General features: G+C 59.2%; 1 protein-coding gene across 2 annotated transcripts in view; it reads right to left on the bottom strand.

Annotated features, from left to right (window-relative positions):
- Nucleotides 1-388: 388 nt before the first annotated feature.
- GRINA (glutamate ionotropic receptor NMDA type subunit associated protein 1) overlaps nucleotides 389-24,157 on the bottom strand; it is a 28,066-nt gene continuing 4,297 nt past the window's right edge. The window contains exons 1-7 of one of the 2 annotated variants that reach the window (XM_065398906.1): nucleotides 19,226-19,296; nucleotides 12,334-12,699; nucleotides 6,981-7,093; nucleotides 6,627-6,827; nucleotides 5,527-5,655; nucleotides 3,194-3,337; nucleotides 389-1,548 (exon numbers count right to left, since the gene is read on the bottom strand). In XM_065398906.1, the coding sequence (XP_065254978.1) occupies nucleotides 1,399-1,548; nucleotides 3,194-3,337; nucleotides 5,527-5,655; nucleotides 6,627-6,827; nucleotides 6,981-7,093; nucleotides 12,334-12,670 (1,074 nt within the window). In that variant the 5' untranslated portion in view covers nucleotides 12,671-12,699; nucleotides 19,226-19,296 and the 3' untranslated portion in view covers nucleotides 389-1,398. Of the gene's footprint in view, nucleotides 1,549-3,193; nucleotides 3,338-5,526; nucleotides 5,656-6,626; nucleotides 6,828-6,980; nucleotides 7,094-12,333; nucleotides 12,700-19,225; nucleotides 19,297-24,157 lie in introns of those variants that run through there. The other variant, XM_065398905.1, reaches the window with a different exon arrangement.

The following is a 24,157-nucleotide window of genomic DNA, read 5'->3' as shown; positions in this document are numbered from 1 at the left end:
TCTGCTGAAGACCTCTCCCCCGGCCCCGAGGGTGCCCGGAGCCCAAGGGCTAGTAACCCTGCTATAGAGCGAGAACCTCCTCAGCCAGCCCCTTGCTCCCTTCGGTGTCTAGCTGCCAAGTGGGATGGCACACGGGGCGGGAGAGGTCTGCACAGCTCCAGGAATGCAGCCCCCGGCCCCAGGGATTGGTGTAGCTGTCTCTGGGCTGCCCAGCAAGGGTCACCAGTGCTGCTTCGCAGGCCCAGCCTCACCCAGGTCTCTCCTGGTGCCGCTTGCTTAGCCAGGCCTCTGAGCAGGCGGCAGCCCAGACGCTGCTCCTGCCGGGGGCGCCCCAGGAGAGGGCTGGGATGGGGAAAGGAGAGTCTGGACAGGTGCCGGTCTCACATCTAAACAGAGCTTTATTAACAGCAGCAGCCAGTCACATACAGAACAACAGGGACCCCGGGACCCAGCCTCCGGAGCAGGACTGCATGGAAAGGGAAGGCAGGGCCGCGGCACAGCCCACACCATGTGCTCGTGGGAGGGGAACTGGGCAGATCCCTGCGCTCACCCCCGGGCCAGCCACACAGCGCCTTGGGAAGCAGTCTCAAGGGGGCTGCACACCAGGGCACTCCAGGGAGCGGCCTGCACTCAGCCCACCACCACCACCACCGGTTCAGGGTCTCAAACATCTTCATGACCAACTGTAGTGAACGCAGGCAGGTGCTGCCAGGCCCAGCAGGGGCTGCGCTTGGGAGGCACCGCCCAGCATGCCAGATCTCCAGGCCCAGGCACTAATAGAGCCTGCCTTTGAAGCTCTCTCTGGTCGTCTCACTAAAGGCCTGATCTGCCTGGGGCCAGAGAGGGTTTCAATCCATTCACCACTGGGAGGCTGGGGACGCAGCTGGCTAGTGACAGCTGAGAGCAGCAGTGGCAGCCAAAGCCCTGCCCCTGGCTACCAGGGAGCTGGCCACGTCCGTGGAGGAGGAGGGGGGCTGCCAGAGGGCAGGAGCAGCGTGCTTGGGACTCAACCAGGCAGCGACATTCCCTGAAGCAAGACAGCAGCTCCTGACATGGTGCAGAGCAAAGCGATGTATACACCCCCGCCCTGCCCCACACAGCACGGGCAGCCGAAGGATGGAGAGCGTCCCTCACCCCATGATGGCCCAGGACGGGTCCTTCCAAAACCATGAGCCCACTGCTGCTCAGCTGCCCCCTGCCCCACTGTCCTCCCCGAAGAGCTGGTGAGGGGACCATGGGTCAAAATAACTAGAACACGAGAACCAACAACGAGATGCCATGAAAACACCACACCAAATGGCTATGGGGGAGCAGGGCTGAGGTGGGGGCAGTGACACGCAGTGAGGTGGGGCTGGCACAGGGGCAAGTTACCCTACTCTCCGCAGCAGCGGGCGCGCACTAGTCCTTGGCCCGGCCGATGATGGCCAGGATGTAGAGGAAGATCTGGATAATATCCGTGTAGAGGTTGAGGGCGGCGAAGACGTACTCCTCTGGGCTCAGGGCCAGCTGCTTGTTCCCCAGGAGCATCTGAGTGTCCACCGCTAGGAACTGCAAGAGAGGGGGAGGAGGGGTCACGCAGGAGCAGGGTGTGAAGAAGTTCTTAATGTTTCCTCTGAATACTGTGTGGGTGCCTCAGTTTCTCCTATGCATTTCTTAAGTCTCCAGTGTGCATAAGTGGCCAACAATCTGTCTCCTAGCAACAAATGGCCGTGGCCCTTCCCCCCTGCAAGGAAATAGCTAAAGGTGAACAAAGAGGTCAGGTGACCTCCTGGCCTGGGAAAGAGACAAAGGCCAGAGGAGGGGTTGGAGGGGGTTGCAGTTTGGAGCTAGCTGGGGATGGGGAGTGAGGGAGACGGGGGTGTCTGGCTTGCTGGGCCCCAGAATGGACCCGGCTGAGGGAGCCTGTTCTCTGAACCTACAAACTGTTTTAGACCATGTTCCTGTCATTGAATAAACCTCTGTTTTACTGGCTGGCTGAGAGTCACGTCTGACTGCAAAGTTGGGGTGCAGGGCCCTCTGGCTTCCCCAGGACCCTGCCGGGGCGGACTCGCTGTGGGAAGCGCACAGAGGGGCATATGCTGAATGCTCCAAGGTCAGACCCAGGAGGTGAAGCCGTGTGAGCTTCTTGCCCTGAAGACAGTCTGCTCCGAGGGAGAGGAGGCTCCCCAAAGTCCTGACTGGCTTTGTGGGGAGCAGTTCTAGAGCATCGCCCGGGGACTCCGTGACACAGGGTGCCAGGCCTGGCACCAGGCCTGCTGCAGCAGCACGCTTTCAGTATGGACCATGCCCAGGTACCCAGCTCCAGGCCATGAGCTGAGGGGGAGAATGCAGCCCCCCTGTCCTGCACACCCAGGGCTCACAGCGCTGCGCATGGCATGGCAGGAGGGATGGTCTGTGCCAGGCTGTGCCTCTTTCCCCCCTGCACACGGGGGTGCTCTGGAAGTGCTGCCAGGATGGAGGGGCATGGACAGTGCCATGCCCAGGGGCAGAGCACTGGGGGTTGGGTGATCCAAGGGGAGGGGCTGTCCCCGTCCATCACTGACACCGCCCTGCCAAGCCCTCCCTTCCTTTCTGAGCCCCTCCCGCTCTAGATACGGGCGCGGGTCCCAGTGCCGGCCCAGACAGGGCTCTCTGGCTTGCGAGCGAGAGCTCTGACTTGGCCATCTCAAGAACAGGGGCGTTTATCCAGGCGTGATGCCTGGTCCCACAGCTGCCACTGGGACCTGGTGTTCATGCCCCCCCCACCCCGGGGGAGCCGGGTTCCAACTGGGACTAGGCAGGAGCAGGAACAAACTCCCAGGTGGTGCCACGCGGAGGGTCTGAAGCTCCCACCAGTTCTAGAGCGGTCCTCACGGCACAGCTCCAGGCCTACCCTCCAGCAATGCGCTCACCCAGGAGCACAGGGACACGGTGGCCATAGCGGACCAGCAGCCGGAGAGGGTGGATTTTAAGGCCCGAGGGGCGCAGCGCCCGTGACCCTGCGGGTTTGGTTTCTCAGCCGTGGTGAGGCAGCCACATCCCCATGGGGGAGGGGTTCATCAGGCAGAGCTGTCCCCTTTGAGGCCCTGGCGAGCCCCTAGGCCGAGCTCCCTGGCTCCTGCCCACTCAGCTCCAGCCCAGGCCTTCCCCACGCTGGGCAGGGATCTGCAGGAGACAGTGTGGTGGCGCTGCCCCCACCCCGGCAGATACTCACGCAGGTGAAGAGCAGGGCTCCCAGCGAGGCGTAGACGATGTCCATGATGCGGTTCCGGATGAAGATACACAGGATGGAGAAGAGGATCAGCACCACCAGGCAGACGATCAGCACGCCCCGGCAGGAGGTGAAGTCATACTTGGTCTGCAGGAGAGGACGACGGGCCATTGGGGCATCACACGCGGGGTCTCCAGCCCCTGCCCTCGTGGCTGGGCCTGCGCCTGGCCCCAGCACTGCTCTGCCTGCTGGAGGAGCTGAAACGAGCCCTGCTTTGGGCCCAGGTCTTTCTGCTTTCCAGGCAGCTCCCCCGGGAGCCCAGACATGGGCCGGCTATTGCAGTGCCGGCTGCCCAGCCCCAGGCAAGGCTACGGCACAGCTGGGTCCGAGGGTGAATTCCCCGAGAACCAGCACAGGCAGCTCGCAGGCTGCACCTGGATTCTGCCAACCCAGGCCTGCACAACTCGTAAAGCGGCGAGGGCCATATTACTCCAAAGAAAACAGCTGAGAGCCGAAACCCCCCCCCAAGCGCCACCAACCCTGCCCCCAGCGCCACCCAGCCCCCCCCAAAACACAACACACACACACACCCCAGCACCGCCTGCCCCACGGAAACAACCCCCCCAGCGCCACCAAAACACCTCCCCCCCCAGCGCCACCTGCCCCGCGGAAACAAACCCTCCTTCCCCAGCGCCGCCCCACCGAAACAGCAGTATTGAACCTCGGTAATTTGTTATAGCGGGCCCCTAAGGTAGTATAATTAAGATAAAAGAAAAATGTCTTTTTGCTAGAAGTAGAATAAGATCTTCCCCCCCACTTTGTAATCAATTGCCCTGTTGAATGAATGAGGTGTGAATGAGGAAGGCGTGGAAGGCAGCACCTCCAGACAGCTGCAACCCTTGGAGAGGGCAGGGCCGGCTCTAGGATTTTTGCCGCCCCAAGCAAAAAATTTTTTGGCCTCCCCCCCTTTTTTTCGTGCCCCCCTGCCCCAACTCCACCCCTTCTGAACCCCTTCCCCAAATCCCCAGCCCCGCCTCCTCCCCCGGCGTGCCGCATTTCCCCCCCCCCCCCCCCGCCATTGCTTCCTGCGGGAACCCAGCGACCTCCCGCCCTAGCTCACCTCCGCTCCACCTGCTCCCCCAGGCGTGCCGCCGCTCCGCTTCTCCCCTTCCCTCTCAGGCGAGGGAGGGCAGGGAAGCGGAGCAGTGGCGCGTTCAGGGGAGCAGGCGGAGCGGAGGTGAGCTAGGGTGGGGGGGCACAGGAAGTAACGGGGGGGTAGAGGAACGACTCCCCGCTCCAGCTCACCTCCACCACCTCCCCCGAGCGCCCCGCCGCTCGGCTTCTCCTCCCTCCCAGCCTTGATGCGCTAAACAGCTGTTTCGCGCGTGGCAAGCCTGGGAGGGAGGGGGGAGAAGCGGAGCGGCAGTGGCGCACTCAGGGGAGCAGGCGGAGGCGGAGCGGAGGCAAGCTGGGGAGGCGAGCTGGGGCGATGGGGGCACTTTTCCCCATGCCCCGGAGTCGGCACCTATGATGGCCGGCGCCAGAATGCTGCCCCTAGAAATGTGCCGCCCCAAGCACCTGCTTGTTTTGCTGGTGCCTGGAGCCGGCCCTGGGAGAAGGGATGGGAGCCAGACCAGATCAGTAGAACAGGTCAGCCACCGACTCACTACTCGCCTCCTCAGCCCCTCTCCCCTGGCTCACCTACTCACCCCCCGCCACTGCCCACCCGCTCGCCTACTCAGCCCCCCTCCCTCACCTGCCACTTGCCTACCTCACCCCCCCGCGGGCTGCACAGTGAGCTCATCTACTCAACCCCCGCGGGCCGCACAGTGAGCCCACACGGGCCGCATGCGGCACCCGGGCCGCATGTTGTGCAGGCCTGTGCAACCCCATGGCCAGCTCCCAGGGACGCTGCCGTTCCCACTAAGCACGAGCCACACCCAACGCAGCCTGAGCATGTGGAGACGTCAGCGAGCGGGTGCTGCCCAAGGGCTCCGGAGCATCAACCCCTTAGCAGCATGAAGGCCTGACAGTGCCAGGGAAGCTACTGCAGCAGTGACCGACTCTCAAAGGCAGGTGTCTGGCTAAGGCTCAGACAGGAGCTGGGCAGTGACCCACAGGTGCCAGGGCCCCAGGCAGAGAGAGCTAGCCAAGTCCCCAGGAGGGGGCGGCCTGGGGCTTCTGGCTCCCCACTCTCACAGTTGGAGAAGGCAGATGCCTGCCAGCCAACCCCTCATTCCCCAGACAGCCACAGGGCTTCTAATGAAGGGATCCCGCTGGGTGGTCCAGCAGCCAGCTCCCAGCCCAGCCTGGGGATCGAGCCCAGCCCCCCTCACCTGCAGGGAGAAGAGGACAACGGTGAAGCAGACGATGGCCGTGATGCCCACGGCCATGATGACGGCGTCCGTTTGGTAGAAGCTGGCGATCATCCCCACCATGTAGGAGAGGCTGAGAGTCAGGATGGACTGGAGAGAGGGAACATGCATTAGAGGGGGATGGGCAGGCTGAGCCCGGGTGAGGGGCGCCCCAGGCTGCTAGGGCAGCGGCCTGGACACCACCGTCCAGCCCCGAGCTGCAAACCCTTAGCACCACAACAGCCTCATTCCCCTGGGGACACTTTTGCAGCACGCACCGGGGAGCCCCGAGCTGGAAACCTACAACCCCAGGAGGGGCCGGGTCTGGAGAGTGCCTGGCTGGGGAGAATGGGGAACGAACGGTTTACAGCCTTCGCTGGAGGGAACGGCCACCTGCTAAAAGCGTAGCACACGGCCATCAGCCTTACAGGCTGGGCAGCGAGAAGGGGTCTCCACCCCCTGCCCCAATGTAGCCAGCTCACGCCCAGCCAAAGGGACGAGAAAGGACGACTAGCCCCAAGTGTAATGAAATCTGTCACCCCAGATCCACCAGGGACTGGGGCCATGGGGCGGTTATTGGCTTTGTGCTCAGGACCTAGGGGGCTGCGCTTGGGGTCAGTGCTGACTCAAGAGAGCGCCTCCTATGGGACTCTGCCCCAGAGCCAGCAGCACAGCGCCTCCTAGTGCCTCCCTGGGCTCCACACCCTCTGCATGCCCAGCCCCTCCCCAGCAGGGCTGTCACAGCTCAGCACGCCTGGAAGGAGACGCGAGACTATGGGGTGAGGGGTACAAGCACCCCGCGTAAGCGGCTGGGTCGGGCGAACTCCCTGGAGCGCTCAGCACACAGCAGCGCTGAGCCTGGGCATGCCGCGCAGGGAGGGGAGTCGTATGGGGATGAGGTCAGTTCTCACACCTCTCCCCAGGGCTGGGGCAGCATAGGGAACAGCACGGTGGGTGGGAAGAGCAACTCCAGCCTGCCCCAGAGCAGAGGGCCCCTCCCAGCCCCAGACTGTCACCCCAAGCGAGGGGATTTCAGCGGTGGGGCTGCGAGAGCCGTGCTGGGCCCGCAAGCTGGCGCTCACCAGGGCGACCAGGTTCCAGGGGTACTTGCGGCGGAACTCCCCACAGCAACTCAGCACGATCAGCGAGATGAAGAAGATGGCGTAGGAGACATAGTACATCCAGACGTTGCGCCTCACAAAGCCCTTCATGCCCTTCACAAAGGTGAAGATGGCCACAAAGGCCAAGGTCACGCTCAGCTGGAGGGTCAGCACCAGGAACACCTGGAGAGCACATGACATGGGTGAGGGCAGGTCCCCTCTCCCCCACCGTGGGGACGCTTCCCCTGCCCCCTGCAAAGAGGGGGCCACTCCCACCTGCGTAAGTGGGGATCACAGGCCCTTGGCCCCTGCCCCAGTGCACGGGGAGCTCCTCACCTTGCGGATGAAGGCCTGGCGGATGCTCTTGTCGTCCCAGTGGGTGATGGGGAAGTCCTGGTTGTCGTAGTACGAGGGTGGCCCATCCTCATGGTAGTTACTGTGCAGCGGAGCTGGAGAAAGGGGGAGTAAGGCAGAAGCTGGTGCACAGTCCTTCAGCCCTCCACCCACCCCGGCCAGGAGCAGCCCATACCCAGGAAGAACTAAGCTCCAGGGGAGTGGGCCCTGGGCCAGATGGGTGCTGGGCTCTACTGCACACATCTCCAGCCCCAACCCTGGGGAGATCACGGCCTGGCTATGCCCCAGGAGCGGCAGCTCACCAACTCTGGTGGCCACGGTGCCAGGTCTCCAGGGCACACGGGCAGGGCTCATTCCGTCTTGCGGTGCCACTGCCACACAGGGAAAGAAGAAAGGCAGGTGAGAGGGGTCAGGCAGGGCTGGGTGCGGTGGGCAGAGCTGACTAGGAGCACGGCCATGCCTGCCACGCCAGCACTTGGACATCCCTCCTGCCTGGACTCTGCCACGGCCCACCTGAGAGCACCCATGTGGGGAGGCAGGAGTCTACGCCCTGCGCCTCTCCGAGGGCTGGAGGAAGCCTGGGGCTGCCCCCCATGCCCAGCCCGTCTCCCCTGCCAGCAGGGGGGTGGGGAAAAGCAGTCATAGGGGCAGCTCAGCTGCCTGCAATGCCTCCCTGTGGCTAAGAGGTGTCACTGCAGGGAGCTCGGCGTTTCCTCCAGAGTGGGATGCCAGCGTGGAGGTGGGAGCCTGCCAGACCCCACCATGCCCCCCTCCCCGATGGTGGAGGGCCAGCAGGAAACAGGGCCCTAGCTCATGGCTAGGCCTCACCTGCCCCAGGGAGGGGAGGCTGCAGGAGTCTCCTCTTCTCTCCCTGGGGTGCAAGAGGGCTGCAAGCAAGGGACTCCCCCTTCTTCTCCAGAGGAAGCAGCTGCTGCTGTCCCCAGGGCAGAGAAACCCTCAGGGCTGCAGCAGCAAGGAGTGGACAGGCAGAGAGCACTGAGCCCCAGCAATTCCGGTGACCTTGCCAAGCCACACCGATTCAGTCCCCAAATCCCACCGCTCGCTCAGACCCCTGGGCCCTGTGCAGGATGGAGGGGCCCAGAGAGCTTCTCAGACTGGGAGGGTTACCACTGCCCCACCATGCCAAACTATGTGAAAACTCACAGAAAGACGGTGAAGAAATTTGGCAGCATGTGACCTCCAGAAGAAGAAAGAGGAGCGTCCATGTACCAGCAATGCAGATACAGGCGAGCAACCGTTTTCATGTTCTCTCCACAGGTACTAATGCGGAGAGTGGACTAGAGGATACATCTGAGGGAAGGGAGCAGAAGACGACTCCACCAATTGGAAGGCATGAGATGCCCCGTCTTAGGGATGGGGGTTCCACGACCACCACTCCCAAGAAGAGGAGGAGGGTGGTGGTGCTCGGGGACTCCCTCCTCAGGGGAACTGAGTCATCTATCTGCCGTCCCAACTGGGAAAACCGAGAGGTCTGTTGCTTGCCAGGAGCTAGGATTCACGATGTGACGGAGAGACTGCCGAGACTCATTAAGTCCTCGGATCGCTACCCCTTCCTGCTTCTCCACGTGGGCACCAATGATACTGCCAAGAATGACCTTGAGCGGATCACTGCAGACTACGTGGCTCTGGGAAGAAGGATAAAGGAGTTTGAGGCGCAAGTGGTGTTCTCGTCCATCCACCTTGTGGAAGGAAAAGGCCTGGGCAGAGACCGTCAAATCGTGGAAGCCAACGAATGGCTACGCAGGTGGTGTCGGAGAGAAAGCTTTGGATTCTTTGACCATGGGATGGTGTTCCGAGAAGGAGGAGTGCTAGGCAGAGATGGGCTCCACCTAACGAAGAGAGGGAAGAGCATCTTCACAAGCAGGCTGGCTAACCTAGTGAGGAGGGCTTTAAACTAGGTTCACCGGGGGAAGGAGACCAAAGCCCTGAGGTAAGTGGGGAAATGGGATACCGGGAGGAAGCACGAGCAGGAGAGTGCAAGAGGGGACGACTCCTGCCTCATACTGAGAAAGCAGGACGATCAGCGAGTTATCTTAAGTGCCTATATACACAAATGCAAGAAGCCTGGGAAACAAGCAGGGAGAACTGGAAGTCCTGGCACAGTCAAGGAACTATGATGCGATTGGAATAACAGAAACTTGGTGGGATAACTCACATGACTGGAGCACTGTCATGGATGGATATAAACTGTTCAGGAAGGACAGACAGGGCAGAAAAGGTGGGAGAGTTGCATTGTATGTAAGAGAGCAGTATGACTGCTCAGAGCTCCGGCATGAAACTGCAGAAAAACCGGAGAGTCTCTGGATTAAGTTTAGAAGTGTGAGCAACAAGGGTGATGTCGTGGTGGGAGTCTGCTATAGACCACCAGACCAGGGGGATGAGGTGGACTAGGCTTTCTTCTGGCAACTAACAGAAGTTACTAGATCGCAGGCCCTGGTTCTCATGGGAGACTTCAATCACCTTGATATCTGCTGGGAGAGCAATACAGCGGTGCACAGACAGTCCAGGAAGTTTTTGGAAAGTGTAGGGGACAATTTCCTGGTGCAAGTGCTGGAGGAACCAACTAGGGGCAGAGCTCTTCTTGACCTGCTGCTCACAAACCGGGAAGAATTAGTAGGGGAACCAAAAGTGGATGGGAACCTGGGAGGCAGTGACCATGAGATGGTGAAGTTCAGGATCCTGACACAAGGAAGAAAGGAGAGCAGCAGAATATGGACTCTGGACTTCAGAAAAGCAGACTTTGACTCCCTCAGAGAACTGATGGGCAGGATCCCCTGGGAGAATAACGTGAGTGGGAAAGGAGTCCAGGAGAGCTGGCTGTATTTTAAAGAATCCTTACTGAGGTTGCAGGAACAAACCATCCTGATGTGTAGAAAGAATAGTAAATATGGCAGGCGACCAGCTTGGCTTAAAAGTGAAATCCTTGCTGATCTTAAACACAAAAAAGAAGCTTACAAGAAGTGGAAGATTGGACAAATGACCAGGGAGGAGTATAAAAATATTGCTCAGGCATGCAGGTGTGAAATCAGGAAGGCCAAATCACAGTTGGAGTTGCAGCTAGCAAGAGATGTTAAGAGTAACAAGAAGGGTTTCCTCAGGTATGTTAGCAACAAGAAGGTGGTCAAGGAAAGTGTGGGCACCTTCCTGAATGAGGGAGGCAACCTAGCGACAGAGGATGTGGAAAAAGCTAATGTACTCAATGCTTTTTTTGCCTCTGTCTTCACGAATAAGGTCAGCTCCCAGACTGCTGCACTGGGCAGCACAGCATGGGGAGGAGGTGAGCAGCCCTCTGTGGAGAAAGAAGTGGTTCGGGACTATTTAGAAAAGCTGGACGAGCACAAGTCCATGGGGCCGGATGTGCTGCATCCAAGGCTGCAAAAGGAGTTGGCGGATGTGATTGCAGAGCCATTGGCCATTATCTTTGAAAACTCATGGCGAGTTTTCGGGGGAGGTCCCGGATTACTGGAAAAAGGCTAATGTAGTGCCCATCTTTAAAAAAAGGGAAGGAGGAGGATCCGGGGAACTACAAGCCAGTTAGCCTCACCTCAGTCCCTGGAAAAACCATGGAGCAGGTCCTCAAGGAATCAATTCTGAGGCACTTAGAGGAGAGTAAAGTGATCAGGAACAGTCAGCATGGATTCACCAAGGGCAAGTCATGCCTGACTAACCTAATTGCCTTCTATGACAAGATAACTGCTCTGTGGATGAGGGGAAAGCAGTGGACGTGTTATTCCTTGACTTTAGCAAATCTTTCGATACGGTCTCCCACAGTATTCTTGCCGGCAAGTTAAAGAAGCATAGGCTGGATGCATGGACTATAAAGTGGACAGAAAGCGGGCTAGATCATCGGGCTCAATGGGTAGTGACCAATGGCTCCAGGCCGAGTTGGCGGCCGGTATCAAGCGGAGTGCCCCAAGGGTCGGTCCTGGGGCCAGTTTTGTTCAATATCTTCATTAATGATCTGGAGGATGGCGTGGACTGCACCCTTAGCAAGTTTCCAGATGACTCTAAACTGGGAGGAGTGGTAGATATGCTGGAGGGTAGGGATAAGATACAGAGGGACCTAGACAAATTAGAGAATTGGGCCAAAAGAAATCTGATGAGGTTCAACAAGGACAAGTGCAGAGTCCTGCACTTAGGACAGAAGAATCCTATGCACTGCTACAGATTAGGGACCGAATGGCTGGGTAGCAGTTCTGCAGAAAAGGACCTAGGGGTTACAGTGGACGAGAAGCTGGAGATGAATCAACAGTGTGCCCTTCTTGCCAGGAAGTCTAACGGCATTTTGGGCTGTATAAGTAGGGGCATTGCCAGCAGATCGAGGAACGTGATCGTTCCCCTCTATTCAACATTGGTGAGGCCTCATCTGGAGTACTGTGTCCAGTTTTGGGCCCCACACTACAAGAAGGATGTGGAGAAATTGGAAAGAGTCCAGCGGAGGGCAACGAAAATGATTAGGGGGCTGGAACACATGACTTATGAGGAGAGGCTGTGGGAACTGGGATTGTTTAGTCTGCAGAAGAGAAGAATGAGAGGGGATTTGATAGCTGCTTTCAACTACCTGAAAGGGGGTTCCAAAGAGGATGGAGCTCGGCTGTTCTCAGTGGTGGCAGATGACAGAACAAGGAGTAATGGTCTCAAGTTGCAGTGGGGGAGGTCTAGGTTGGATATTAGGAAAAACTTTTTCACTAGGAGGGTGGTGAAGCACTGGAATGCGTTACCTAGGGAGGTGGTGGAATCTCCTTCCTTAGAGGTTTTTACGGTCAGGCTTGACAAAGCCCTGGCTGGGATGATTTAGTTGGGGGTTGGTCCTGCTTTGAGCAGGGGGTTGGACTAGATACCTCCTGAGGTCCCTTCCAACCCTGGTATTCTAGGATTCTATGTCCAGAGCCGGCCACATAACCCAGACCCCCTCACTTGGCCCCCCAGGGATGGGGCTGGCTCTGCATCTTTCACCCCATTTCCTGGCAGCTTACCCCGTCCTTGAGTCCCAGCTGCAAAGTGGACACAGGTAATATCTCTAGGGCCACAGCAGGTGCAGAGCAGATGTGGGGGGAGAGGGGAGTAGAGCTGGGAGCCCCAGGAGGAGTCTGGGAGCTCTGCATGGCAACAGGTCAGAGAGCACCACTAGCTGCAGCAGACTTTGGGGAGAGGCCTCCAGCTGGACCAGCAGCACCTGCTGTGACTCCAGGTGGGCAGAACGCAGCCTGGCTGCTGGGAGGGTTAGACTCTCGCTCAGCTCTAGAGGGGGATGAGGCAGCTCCCCCAGGCACGCCCTCCCCACTGCCCCCACGGGAGCAGCAATGTCACTTACAGCCTTGGTCCTCTGAGACTATGGGCTGTGGCTGGGCGTATGGCGGCTGCATATACGGCCCTGATGGATACGGCCCCTGAGGATACACGCCTGCTGGTGGATATGGCCCCTGAGCATATGGGGCCGATGGGTACGGCCCAGGCCCTTGAGGGTACGGGCCCTGCGGAAAGCCCGGCTGGTTGTAAGGTCCCGGCTGGAACTGGGTCTGTGGATAGGGTGCTGCCGGGTAGGGGGGCTGTGCGTAGGCTGGCGGGGCAGGAGGCTGCTGCCCAGGGAAGGCAGGGCTTGGAGCGGGGAAGCCATCGCCCGACACCAGGAAGCTCTTCTCGTGGGACATGTTCCCAGGCGCTCACTGCCGCTTCAGTGCTGAGGAGAAAACACACGGAGGGGGCGTTAGAGGCCTAGCTCCTGAGTCCCCCCACTGCCAGCCAGTCACAGCCCGAGGGGACCCCCAAAGCCCAGCATCCCAGGCAGCCCCCTGGACCCATCCTTTCCGGAGCGGACAGGACTGGATGCCCCTCCCCCCACCCATCGCCCCATGCCCGCCTGCCCCACGGCTGCCTCCACCCCACCCCCCATCACCACAAGCTCCTTCCCCCCCGGCAGCTGCCTCCACCCTCCACACACCTCCATCACCCCATGCCCCCACCCCCACAGCTGCCTCCCCCTCCCATCACCCCATGCCCCCCCACGGCTGCCTCCCTGGCCCCCCCCAGCCGCACTCAGGGGGCCCACGTCACCCACCCGTGAGGTGGGCCCTGCTGGCAGCAGAGTCTCTGCTAGGGAGCAGGCTGACCCAGTTCCTGCGGCTCCGTCGCCATGGTAACCAGGGCCTAGCGCCAGCTTTCCCTCCCAAGCTCAGGCTTGATCGGGCCAGGCCGGAGACGGGTGTGGGGCAGCGGCAGGGCCGGCGTCTGCCCTGCGGAGCCTGGGGGGGCTGGGGTGACTCCCCTAGAGCCCGGCCCAGCCCCACCTCCCCTGACCAAGCCCAGCCCCCGTTCCCAACTGGGGCCCCACTGCTCAGCTCTGCCTCCGGGCCTGCCCTGGCGCCCAGCCACTCCGACTCCCACTCCGCTGCCCAGGCTCCAGACCTGCCTCTGAGGCCCCCTTGCTCCCACCCGGGCCCAGCCCTGGCACCTGCCAGCTCGGAGGGAAAGGGGGCGCTTGGCGGGGGGCACAGGGATCTGGGGAGGGCCTTTTGTTCAGCTGCCACGCGCGAGCTGTTCCTCCCTGTTCCCCACGGGGCTCTGCCCAGCTCCATGCTCCTGGCAGCCCCCTTCCCTCCTGGCTGCAGAGTGATATAAAATTATTCTGCTTAACTGCCAGGGGGCAAATTTGTCACGTACACATGGAAGATATACAGCACAGCTATTGCTATGTCTTAACTCAGGAAGTTCCTTCGAGAGGAAATGTAGCCAAACTCCAAACCTGGAGACAATGGACCTTTCTGTGCCTGCGTCCTGTAGATAGCTAACTGCTTGGTTTGCAAAATAAGCAAGGAGGAGGGGGCAAGTAGATGAACAATAAGGGGTCATAAGAGGGGCAGATACATGTAGCTTGCTAATTATGTATGGTAATGATGGCAAATTTGGGCCAATCGTAAAGCAATAGATTATCATAGTCAACTGCATATAATGCTTTGGTGTAAGTGTTTTCTTTGTTCTTGCTGACTTATGAGCTCGAACCCAATTGCAATTGAAATAAACGGATCGCCCCTCCCGATTAGCTGTGTCCGTCTCTCCTTATTCCTCAGCTGGAACGGACAGAAATTTCTATGACAAGAGCGTCCCCCGAGGGCACACAGAGGGAACTGCAGCCGGGACTGGGCAGGGGAGGCCAGGTGCTGAAGCCGGGCTGGCCGTACAGCGGAGCCCCCAGCAAGGAGCAGGATCGAGCTGCTGACGCCTGGCAGGCCAAATGGAAGGCCCTACTGGGCCAGATCTGGCTGTCAGGGGGCTGCCTTGGGGCTAGGATGACCAGATCGTGTGAAAAATCAGGATAGGGTGGGAGGGGATAAACAGGCACCTATATAAGACAAAGCCCTGAAATATCACAACTGCCACTATAAAAATCAGGAAATCTGGTCATGCTACTCGGGGTGCCCTGTGACTGCACGGGTGACAGGTGCCTGCACTGCCCAGAAGGGTCCGTCTAACAGCCCGCGGGACGGCAGGGCTCGGGGGGCTTTCAGGGACCCAGTGGAACTCAACGTGTGTCTACACAGCCGTTTTCCAAGCGCTAGCCCAAGCCCGGCTGGGGCTGGGAGGCTGCTGCACGGGCTGTGCAGAGGTACCCGAGGCACCTTGGGCAGCCACAGCTCAGGATGGGCAGGAAGGGCCCCAGGCAGAGACACACTCCGCGAGGAAGCCCCGAGCACTCAGCACACACCAGGACACTGTCTTTGGGCTAGCCCTGGCCAGAGACCCCAGCCTAGGCAGCTGGGCAGGGCGGCTGACCACCCTCCCCAGGTTAGGGCTGGGCCCAGCCCGCTGCAGGAAAGCTCCTTCAGCCCTCCCCAGCACCTGGGTCTGCTCTGGCTTGTTAGTTTGACTTCAGAGGATGAGTCCCAGAGCGTGAGTGTGGGAGCTCACAGCCCCCCGCCAGAGGGGCAGGGGTGCTGCCTCATTAAACAGAGAGCGACCCCCATGCCCAGCCTGGGGCTGTTACTCAGGCCTCCCTCACTCAACAGCTGACAGCAACCCTGCCTGTTTTTCAGTCACCTAGCGAATCTCCCCTGGCTTTTCCAGGGAGACAGGGCCCCCATTCACTCCCCCACAAGGCTCTCCTCCACCCGCCCTCCCACAGAACTTCCCCTCTGCCCAGATCCCTCCTCCCACAGGGACCCCCAGGCTCCTCCCGCCCCCACAGAACTTCCCCTCTGCCCAGATCCCTCCCCTCGGGCCCCGCCCCCCCCCCACCGCAGGGACCCCAGCCGCCGCAGGGTTCCCCCCCTGCCCCGCCCCGGGCCGCTCTGCCCACCACACAGAAGCAAAGAAGGACAAGCCCATTTTTCTTCTTTCCAGTAGTGGTGACTACAGCCCAACAGTGCTGGCTGCACAGCGTGCCGGCCCGCAGCTACAGCCGAGGTGCCCATGGGGTTAACGGCAAGGGCAGGTGCAGGCTACTCCTTTTTACACAGCATTATATCAGCGTTCCTATGTCCCCTGTTTGTAGGGTGACCAGACAGCAAATGTGAAAAATCGGGACGGGGGGAGGGGTAATAGGAGCCTATATAAGAAAAAGACCCAAAAATCGGGACTGTCCCTATAAAATCAGGACATCTGGTCACCCTACCTGTTTGGGTTTCATGCAGGCTCCTGCCATGACAGGTTGGCACGCAGTGAAACAGAAGGGGTGCCACCATGCCAGCAGACCTGGGAGCTAAAGCCAAAGTACACCCCACCCAGAACACCAGTGGCCAGCACCATCTCCCAGGCTCCCTCCCTGCCTGTGCTGCACAGGGCTGGCCACAGAGCGCTTGCCTGCCAGCCCCTGGACACGGACGAGGTCTCCTGGCTGGAGCTGCTATGCCAGGAGCAAGAGGGACCTGGTGCTGCCCAGCCCCCAGCAGGGCAACGCCCCTTCTTGTAAACACCAGGGCTCATTTATTAGGCAGCAGCAGCAGCTGGGCCTGCTGCCACAGGGATTCTGGGAAATCCCATCTAATTCCCAGCCCCGCTCACGTGACATGGTGTTGGGCTGGGTCTGGCATTGCAGGGCCAGTGCTGTTCCCTGCCCTGGGTTCAGTCCAACTTTCTCCTGCAAGTAGTTTACAAACACAGCTGCACCCTGGGCCACAGCGCAGCATCCGCCACGGCACCACCCAGGGGATTTAACACCTTCAGTGAAACCCAGCCAGCGTCAGCCACGCAGCCTAGGCACCCAGAGCTCCCAGCCGCCCAGCATAGCCCCCGCATACCGCACACCCCTCCCCAGGGCACAGCAGCTCCCAGGAATACCCCCCCACACACACACACACACACACCCAGAAACACCAGAGTGGGTGCTTCCTTCGGTCCTGGCAAGAGATGCAAGCCCCCGTTTATCCCCAGGTGCAGTACAGCTGCAATGCCAGCTTCCCATCGGGCAATACTCCTCCTTGGGCTGGGGCCACCCTTACGAGCGGGAAGGGGGTGTGACGAAGTGGGAATATTTGGTAATCTTTTTAGGAGGTCTGTTTGTGCCTCAGTTTCCCCCAGATGCTGCATTGTTGCCCACTGTTTGCTCTCCAGGCAGGCTGAGACACACAGGTGGGTGGTGCCCAGATTTCCAGACCCTAGCCCCATATCAACAGAGCAGCTGAGAAGACAATGGCAAAGCCAGTTGCCTGGACATTGACACCTAGCAACCAAAGACCCAGAGGGATGTGGACTTTCCTGCCTTTCCTTGGGGAGACTTAACAGCCTTGCCCCAGCCCGAGATCCATGGGGGTAAGTGCTGGCTGCTGGAAGGAGCCAGGGCTCTCACCTAGTGACCAAGGTGGTCAGACGGACAGCCAGTGCTGGAACCATGGGGGTCACTAGGCTCGGCTGGGCTCTGGGTCGACCAGACGATGCTCTAGGCTCCCCTCAGGCCAGCCTGTGCCGCGTGCGAGGCACAGAACCAGCTCTTTCACAACGCGGCATGCGCATCACTGCCCACACAGGGCCAGGCGCATGGGCCCCTCCGAGGGAGGAGCCTCCCTCAGGGTCTGGCTCAGTGGGGTGAGCAGAGCGGAGTGAGGGGCTGCAGGCCCATAGGCCCAGTCCAAGGAGGCGGTGTGGCCATGTAGCTACCCCAAGGCAGAGCGAGACCCCTCGGGGGTCAGGCCCACTGAAGGGTTTGCCCTAGAACTGTTCCAAAGCTGGGGCCAGGCATCGCTCCTGTGAGTCCGGGACCGGGGGCCTATTTGTCCTCAGTCTCTCCGCTCAGACTCACCCTGACCAATCCCACTGCTGAGCGGGTGTCTGGAGACCTCGATTCCTTCCCCCGTCCTCCCAGGTGCCCCTTCTCAGACTGGGCAGCCAGAAACACTCCATGCCAACCTGGGCTTGAACCTGCACCAGGCTCAACAGCCCACTGCTAAGAGCCAGCCAGGCCTGCAGCATCACAGCACGGAGCAGGTCCGGGGGGAGGGGGGGAGGGGCTTTCCACCTGTCCCACCAGCAATGTGGGTAGCACCGCGCACATTGGCACACCCCCCCCCATGCACTCGCATCAGCAACAAAATGCAGTGAAGGCAGCGAAGGCCCAGGCCAGCACCGTGGTGCCCCTGCCTGCCCCACCCTTTCAGAGGGGGGGCTGAACACCTGGCAAAGACCTTTGGCATTACAGCCTAGAGCCCCAGTGAGGAGGTTCCCTCCTCTCCCAGGCAGCATGGCACAGAGAAGCAGCCTAGACAAGTACCAGGCTATTCCCATTTAGAGGGCAATTTAACCCACTCTCACACCCCCTTTGTGGGCCCCGCACTAGCGGCACCTTCCAGGCAGAGCCTAGTTCAACGTGCAGCAGGAGTCAGATGGCAAGGGCAGCCGCCCCAGATCTATTCTAATGCTCTTACATAAAGGGCTGGTGTTTCCCTACAGCAAGTCCCGCTGCTCACAGGACTGGGACCGAGTCACAAGGATCCAGAGCTCTGGGGAGCAGGGAGATGAGAGACCAGGGCCGTTCAGTAAGAGGTGGGACCCCCAGCACCATCACTGCTGGGACAGACTAAGGGGCCAGAGAAGGCCCCCAGGCTAGTCACCTCACCGCATCACATGACAGTGGGGCACTCAATGAGCTCAGAGCTCTGTCCCTGGTGACCTAGAGAGCCGCAGCCTCCCTCACTCAGAAGAGCTGGAGGACAGGCTCACCAATGGCTAGTAGCCACGCTGGTCAGGGACACAGCCCCCTGCGCTAGGGGTCCCCAACTGCCAGAACTGGGGACCGGATGACAGGGTAGATCACTCAATGATTGCCCTGTTCTAGCCATGCGCTGATGCTCTGGCACTGGCAGCAGACAGGATCTAGATGTTCTGGAGTCCCTGCCCTCCCCAGCTTTGGGACACCACAAGGCCTGTTTGCTATTTGCAGCTGACTGTGGGGACAGCAGTGGGTTTCGCAGGGATCAGAAGGAGGCGGGGTTCCCGGCATGGCGCCGTAAGGCACATGCTGGGCACTCTGCTACAGCTAAACGAATGACAGGGTTCTAGGCACATTAGCACCTTGCAGGCGACCGTAACCGACTGCGCTGTGGCCCTGAGCCACCTAACGCCGGCCTGTCCTGTGCAGGTGGATGGCCAAGGACCCTCTATAGCATCAATCACAGCAGCAGCTACAATGCATGAGCAGCACTGCACTGCAATGTTCCAGGAGCTCTCGGCCCTCATGCTTCGGGGTACAAGCTGCTCACCAGCTTGAGAGGCGTGGGGCGGGCCAGGGGATCCTCCCCCTGGCTAGAACATCAGCAGGCAGAGATTTACAGCCCATCCAAGGCACTTCGAGCACCTTCCACCCCCACCCCCCAACCACACACACAGTTATGAGCATTTTCCTGCCAGACCTGGGACCCCAGACTAACTAGGAGATCTGCTACCGGACAGCCGAGGCAGGCAATTCCAGATATGATAGGCTACCTCCTCCCTCTGACCCATTGACAGGCTCCCTGGCACCAGGAATCTAAGCATTATTCAGCCAGCGAGAATGCAGAGACTGGCATGGAGGAGGACGGGGGGGGGGGGGGGGGCTGAGCTGAAAATCCCCAAGGCATGCCGGTGGAAGGGAAGGGGAGGGACAAGACCCCAAAACAACCCAGGACAAAAACAAGGCCTCCTGACCTAAGTCACTTGCCCCATGCCTTGCCCCCACAGGGCATGAGAGGTCTCAGTCCAAACCAGATGCCCTCCCCAGCATGGGCGTCTCAGATACATACGGCCCTGGGTGGCGTCGGTTTAGGGTGTCAGTGCCTGCCAATGCCACAGCAAGCAGAGTCCGTGCGCAGGCCTGGTGGTCCCGGAGCTGTGCGGAGAGGAAGGCCCAGATCAGGCCGTTCTCTTCTCAGCTACCAGAGCAGAGCGGAGGGGGTGGGGGGGTCTCCTCCCCAGAGCAGAGCCCGATTCCCGAGCGGGGCGGCGGCACAGCCTGCTGAGTCACAAGCTGAAATGCCAGGCAGAGTCCACAGCACAGCAGTTTCCTTCTCAGCAGCCTCCAGCCCTGCCTGGAAGATCCCCTTCTCCCAGCTGCAAGAAATAAACCCGCTCCATCGAGGGGGCGGGAGAGAAACCCGCGGCCAGCTTCAGCTGTCAGGCAGCGACGCAGCGAGCGGCAGCAGGTCTAACACGGCTGCTCTCCGCCAAACGAGCCCCCTCGAGCGCCCCACCTCACGCGCAGCCTCCTCGCTCTAATCCTGCTGGGTCCTTCGCTATCTTAATCCCACGCCTGTGACATCAGCCACACACAGAGCCAGGCCCCCGCAGGAGCGGGCTGGACAAAGCTACAGCCATCACAACTCCGAGTCCGAGATGCACACCAAAACCTCCCCCCTTCTCCTAGCTTCAGCAGCCGAGCGCACCTCCCCAGCCGCAGAGACAGCGCTAAGGGACGATGCCAGGCAGCACTGCCCGGGGGCCCTGAGGAGCCCCAGCGCATTGCTGGCAGTCACACCCATTGCTGCTGCGCTGCCTGCCCAGGGTGCAGACAGGAGAGCGTCACACACTGCAGCAGAGGGCTGGAAACAGGCAGGAGAGAGGAATGCAGCGCAGGTACCTATGGACACAGCCACAAATCCGCCCAGGAAGCACTGAAGCCTGGGGAGCTACAAACAAGTAAGGCTGGAAGAAAATCATGGCCTGCAATTTTGTTGTGGAAACTGCAACTGTTAACACCGTAACTTTCTACAGCTCGTGGCCCCCTGCACCAGGTCACACCAAATCTGGCCCAGCCACCCCTCCGTCACGTCAGCCTTCGAGAGCCAAGCAGGACACAGGGCGTCTCCGCTGGACTGCTGCCCTGCCGTGAACCGCAACTTTAACGAACTGCAACAGCACATTTGGAACCAAGGAATCCCAACGTTCCGACAGCCTGAACCACCCGAGACCAGCAGGAATACCAGCTCCCAGCCCCTGGGCGTGGCACGCCGAGGAACCTCTCCTTTGATTGCTCAGCTCCAAGAAAAGCACCTTGCTCCATTTGCAGCCCAAAGGCTGCTGGCGTGGGCTAGTGCCCGAAGCAGGAACCCAAACAGAAGTGAAGGGGCTGGCACTGGACCAGAGCACCAGGAAACCAGCAGCACAAGGAGAAGGCTGCGGGGTGACAGCAGGGCCTGGGAGTGCCTTAGATACAAAGGGGGGTTGCAGGTAGCGAGAGGTGGTGTAATCCCATCACAGGACAGGAGGAGGGGCTGTCACCACCATGGGGGATACTAAGTCCCCACAGCACCATTTCCCAGGCCAAAGGGGTGGAGTATTACCCGGCCAGGCTTTGCGGGAAGTGCCAATAAGCAGCTTTGCTCTAACTCTCTGTAATTCCACCACGCAGCCTATTTACGGCATCCAAAATCCTAATCCTGTCACCTCAGCGAGGCACTGCGAGTCCTGGGGGCACTGAACCCCTATGGGCATCCCCAGGGTCAGCCCTCCTGTGTGACTTGGATCAGTCTCACCCGGTGACTCCTGCAGCCAGCCCCTAACCCTGGGCTGAGCTAGAACAGAGTGCTTGGAAAGATCCCGTCTGGGTTTACAGACTCCATGTGGGGGCCCCAGGGGAGCAGCTCCAATGGCTAATCACCACTGCCAACGTCTGCCCCTTGGGGTCTCGGTTCAGCTCCCAGCCCTGGAGCGTCTGCTAGACTGAGGCGCTGCTGGCTGCTACATGCGCCTCACTAGCCTGGTGCCTTGCCCGTTCCACGCTGCTCCGTGGCCAGAGGGGAACATGGATCTAGGCTGAGCTCCTGGGTAACAAGCCGGAGAACTGCCCCAGAGCAGCTCAGAGCTTTGAAAGCAGTGCGCCAGTGTCCAGACTCAGGCAGACTGCACTGGGTGAGGGTGGGAACCATTGTCCTGTAGAAGCTGATGCCTTGGCCCCTCCCCTGCCGTTGAACGGTTCAGGGGTGACCCTGGCCCGCCCCAGCAGGCCATGGCCCAGGGTGAGGAGGGCAGGCTGAGGGCAGAAGAGCAGCTTGGGCAGCACATGCCAATGCTGAGCATGAGACCCGTGTTGTGCAGCTAGCTCAGAGTCAAAGAGGGTCTAGTGCAGGGTGGATTGGATTTAAATCACTCGGCAGGAAGACTCGATTCAGTCATGGATTTCTACATAAAAGTGCGTTCTTGTTGGTGGCGATAACCTTCATACACGTTCTTCACAACGCAGAGATAGAGGAGAACGAAACTGGGTCTCTTTTACAGCCTGCTGCCAGCCTAGGTTTTCCCTTCTAGTGAGAGAATGGTATGGTAGATCTCAAATCAATGAAGGCTACACTCAGAAAGACCTCAAGACTTCTGGAATATGCTGCTCAAACAGTTTTACTCTTGTTTCTACTGCCTGTCCCTCCCTTCTCACATTTATCTCCAGACTTCTCCTTGTCCAGATCTATTCCTCCCCCAACAATCTTCTAGTCATTGAACTTTTTGAGATTTTGCACTTTTAGAGAGAGGTAAGGGATTGGCTCTGTGTACACAAATTTGCAGAGGGACCATAGGGTTGAGGTCTGTTATTTTAAACCTCTCTATATTATTTATTTATTTTAAAACATTTTTGCTGTTAACAAGCCTGTTACCTCTGGAGACACAAATCCACAGTTTGAGAACTGCAACACTAAGCATCTCTGATGGTATCTTCTATCTAGACTGAGCACTGAGTCCCATTGGGTAGATAGAAAGATTAACCTAAATAATCTATTCAGAAGTCTGTGGAACTCCACAAGATTGGGTCCCTAATCCATGAACTCTTGGAACTCATTTACAAAACTTTTCTATAACAGGACATGAATATATTGTCTCATGCTGTAGAATTAGAATTTATAATCCCTATTCCATGATGAGATCTTTGAGCTAGAACGTATCTTTAGATGGGTTTTTCCCCTCAAAAAGCATTTTATCAAAAAAAACCCGATAAAAAAAAAAAAAGGGTTGATTTTTATCCACTCTGGCCTAGCGGCCGGAGCACTGGGCTGGGACCTGATGCAGCTCCTGGCTCAGCTGGACTCTGCCTGCCGCTGGGCCTCCGTCACATGGTGCTAACGCCTCCCTGCCTCGCAGGGGTGACGGACAATCCCACACCTGAGGGTGCTGCTCAGATCCCGCAGGGAGGGGGCAGAGGGAGGGAGCACTAAGGAAGGCAGGCAGCCTCGGAAGCAAGAGCTCCTGCCCTGGCCACCTCTGTGCAGCCACCTGGCTCCATCTCCCCAGCCCACGCTCTGCACTACTTCCTCGGTCATTAGGCTCACATCCCCTCACAGCACACAGTCCCCTGGGTCTCTCTGCAGGTCAGTCCTGGGCTCCAGTTCTCAGGGCTGAATCGGCACCAGAGAAACTCCAGGCACAGCCAGGGAGCAGGTGCACAGGGGAGCAGGGGAGCTTAGATGCCAACAGAGCCTCTGGAATCCCTGCACTGGACTGCGGCAAAGTGAGAAATGCTGCTGCTGGAAGCATGGCAGGTGCCTTGTTGCTGCCGTGACAGCAGCAGCTTGTCAGAGCCCCAGGAAATACTCTGCAGAGCAGGGACGGAGATGCCAAGTGTGACCTCTGCCAGGACCTGCACCAAACAGCCTGAATGCAAACCCTAGCGAGCCACAGGCAGAGAGAATGCCTCAAGGGGGCTGGAAAACCAGGCAACAGGACGAAAAACTGCAGCAAGAGAATCTGTGCACACAAAACCCAGCTTCCGGTCAGAGTCTCTGTGCAGCCCCCTTCAGAGCCCACAGCAGCGAGTGCCAGCCCCGATGCCCAGTGCAGTTTGGGAACAGAACTGGCAACCAGTGAAAGGGACTAGCAGCTAGATGGAGTCCAGAGCCCAGAACAACCTGCTGGGTCTAATCATAGTAACAGCCACACTGGGTCAGAGCAAAGGCCCATTTAGCCCAGTGTCCTGTCTGCCGACAGTGGCCAATGCCAGGTGCCCCAGAGGGAATGAACAGAACAGGGAATCATCCAGTGATCCATCCCCTGTCGTCCATTCCCAGCTTCTGGCAAACAGAGGCTAGAGACACCATCCCTGCCCAGCCTGGCTAATAGCCATTGATGGACCTATCCCCTGTGAACTTATCTAGCTCTTTTTTGAACCCTGTTATGGTCTTGGCCTTCACAACATCCTCTGGCAAAGAGTTCCACAGACTGACCGTGCTTTCTGTGGAAAAAATGCTTCCTTTTGTTTGTTTTAAACCTGCTGCCTATTGATTTCATTTGGTGACCCCTAGTTCTTGTGTTATGAGAAGGGTGTCACAGCGTGTGGGGGGACACAAGGCCCTGCACCCCCGGCTTCCTGAGATTCACCATGACTCTCAGCCAGCCAGTAAAGCAGAAGGTTTATTTAGGCGACAGGAACACAGTCCAAGACAGGTCTTGCAGGCACAGACAACAGGACCCCCTCAGTTAGCTCCATCTTGGGGTCCCAGGGGCACCACAGCCCCGTTGGGGGGGTCAGAGCCCCGTCCGGGCTCCCCTCCATTACCAGCCAACTCCTGAAAACTCCAACTCCCTCCAGCGTCTCTCACATTACATGCTCAGGTATCCTCCCTCAAGGCCAGTCTCCCATCCCCCAATGCAGACTGTCCCAGCCAAACTCCCCACTCAGCATTCAAAGACCACATTAAGAACAGACCCAGTTCTACACAATGGGGTAAATAACATTTCATATTTACTTTCTCCAC

The sequence above is a fragment of the Emys orbicularis genome, chromosome 2, assembly GCF_028017835.1.
Source record: "Emys orbicularis isolate rEmyOrb1 chromosome 2, rEmyOrb1.hap1, whole genome shotgun sequence".
NCBI lineage: Eukaryota > Metazoa > Chordata > Testudines > Emydidae > Emys > Emys orbicularis.
Note: the sequence above shows the minus strand (reverse complement) of the source record. Positions and strands in the feature narration are given on the sequence as shown.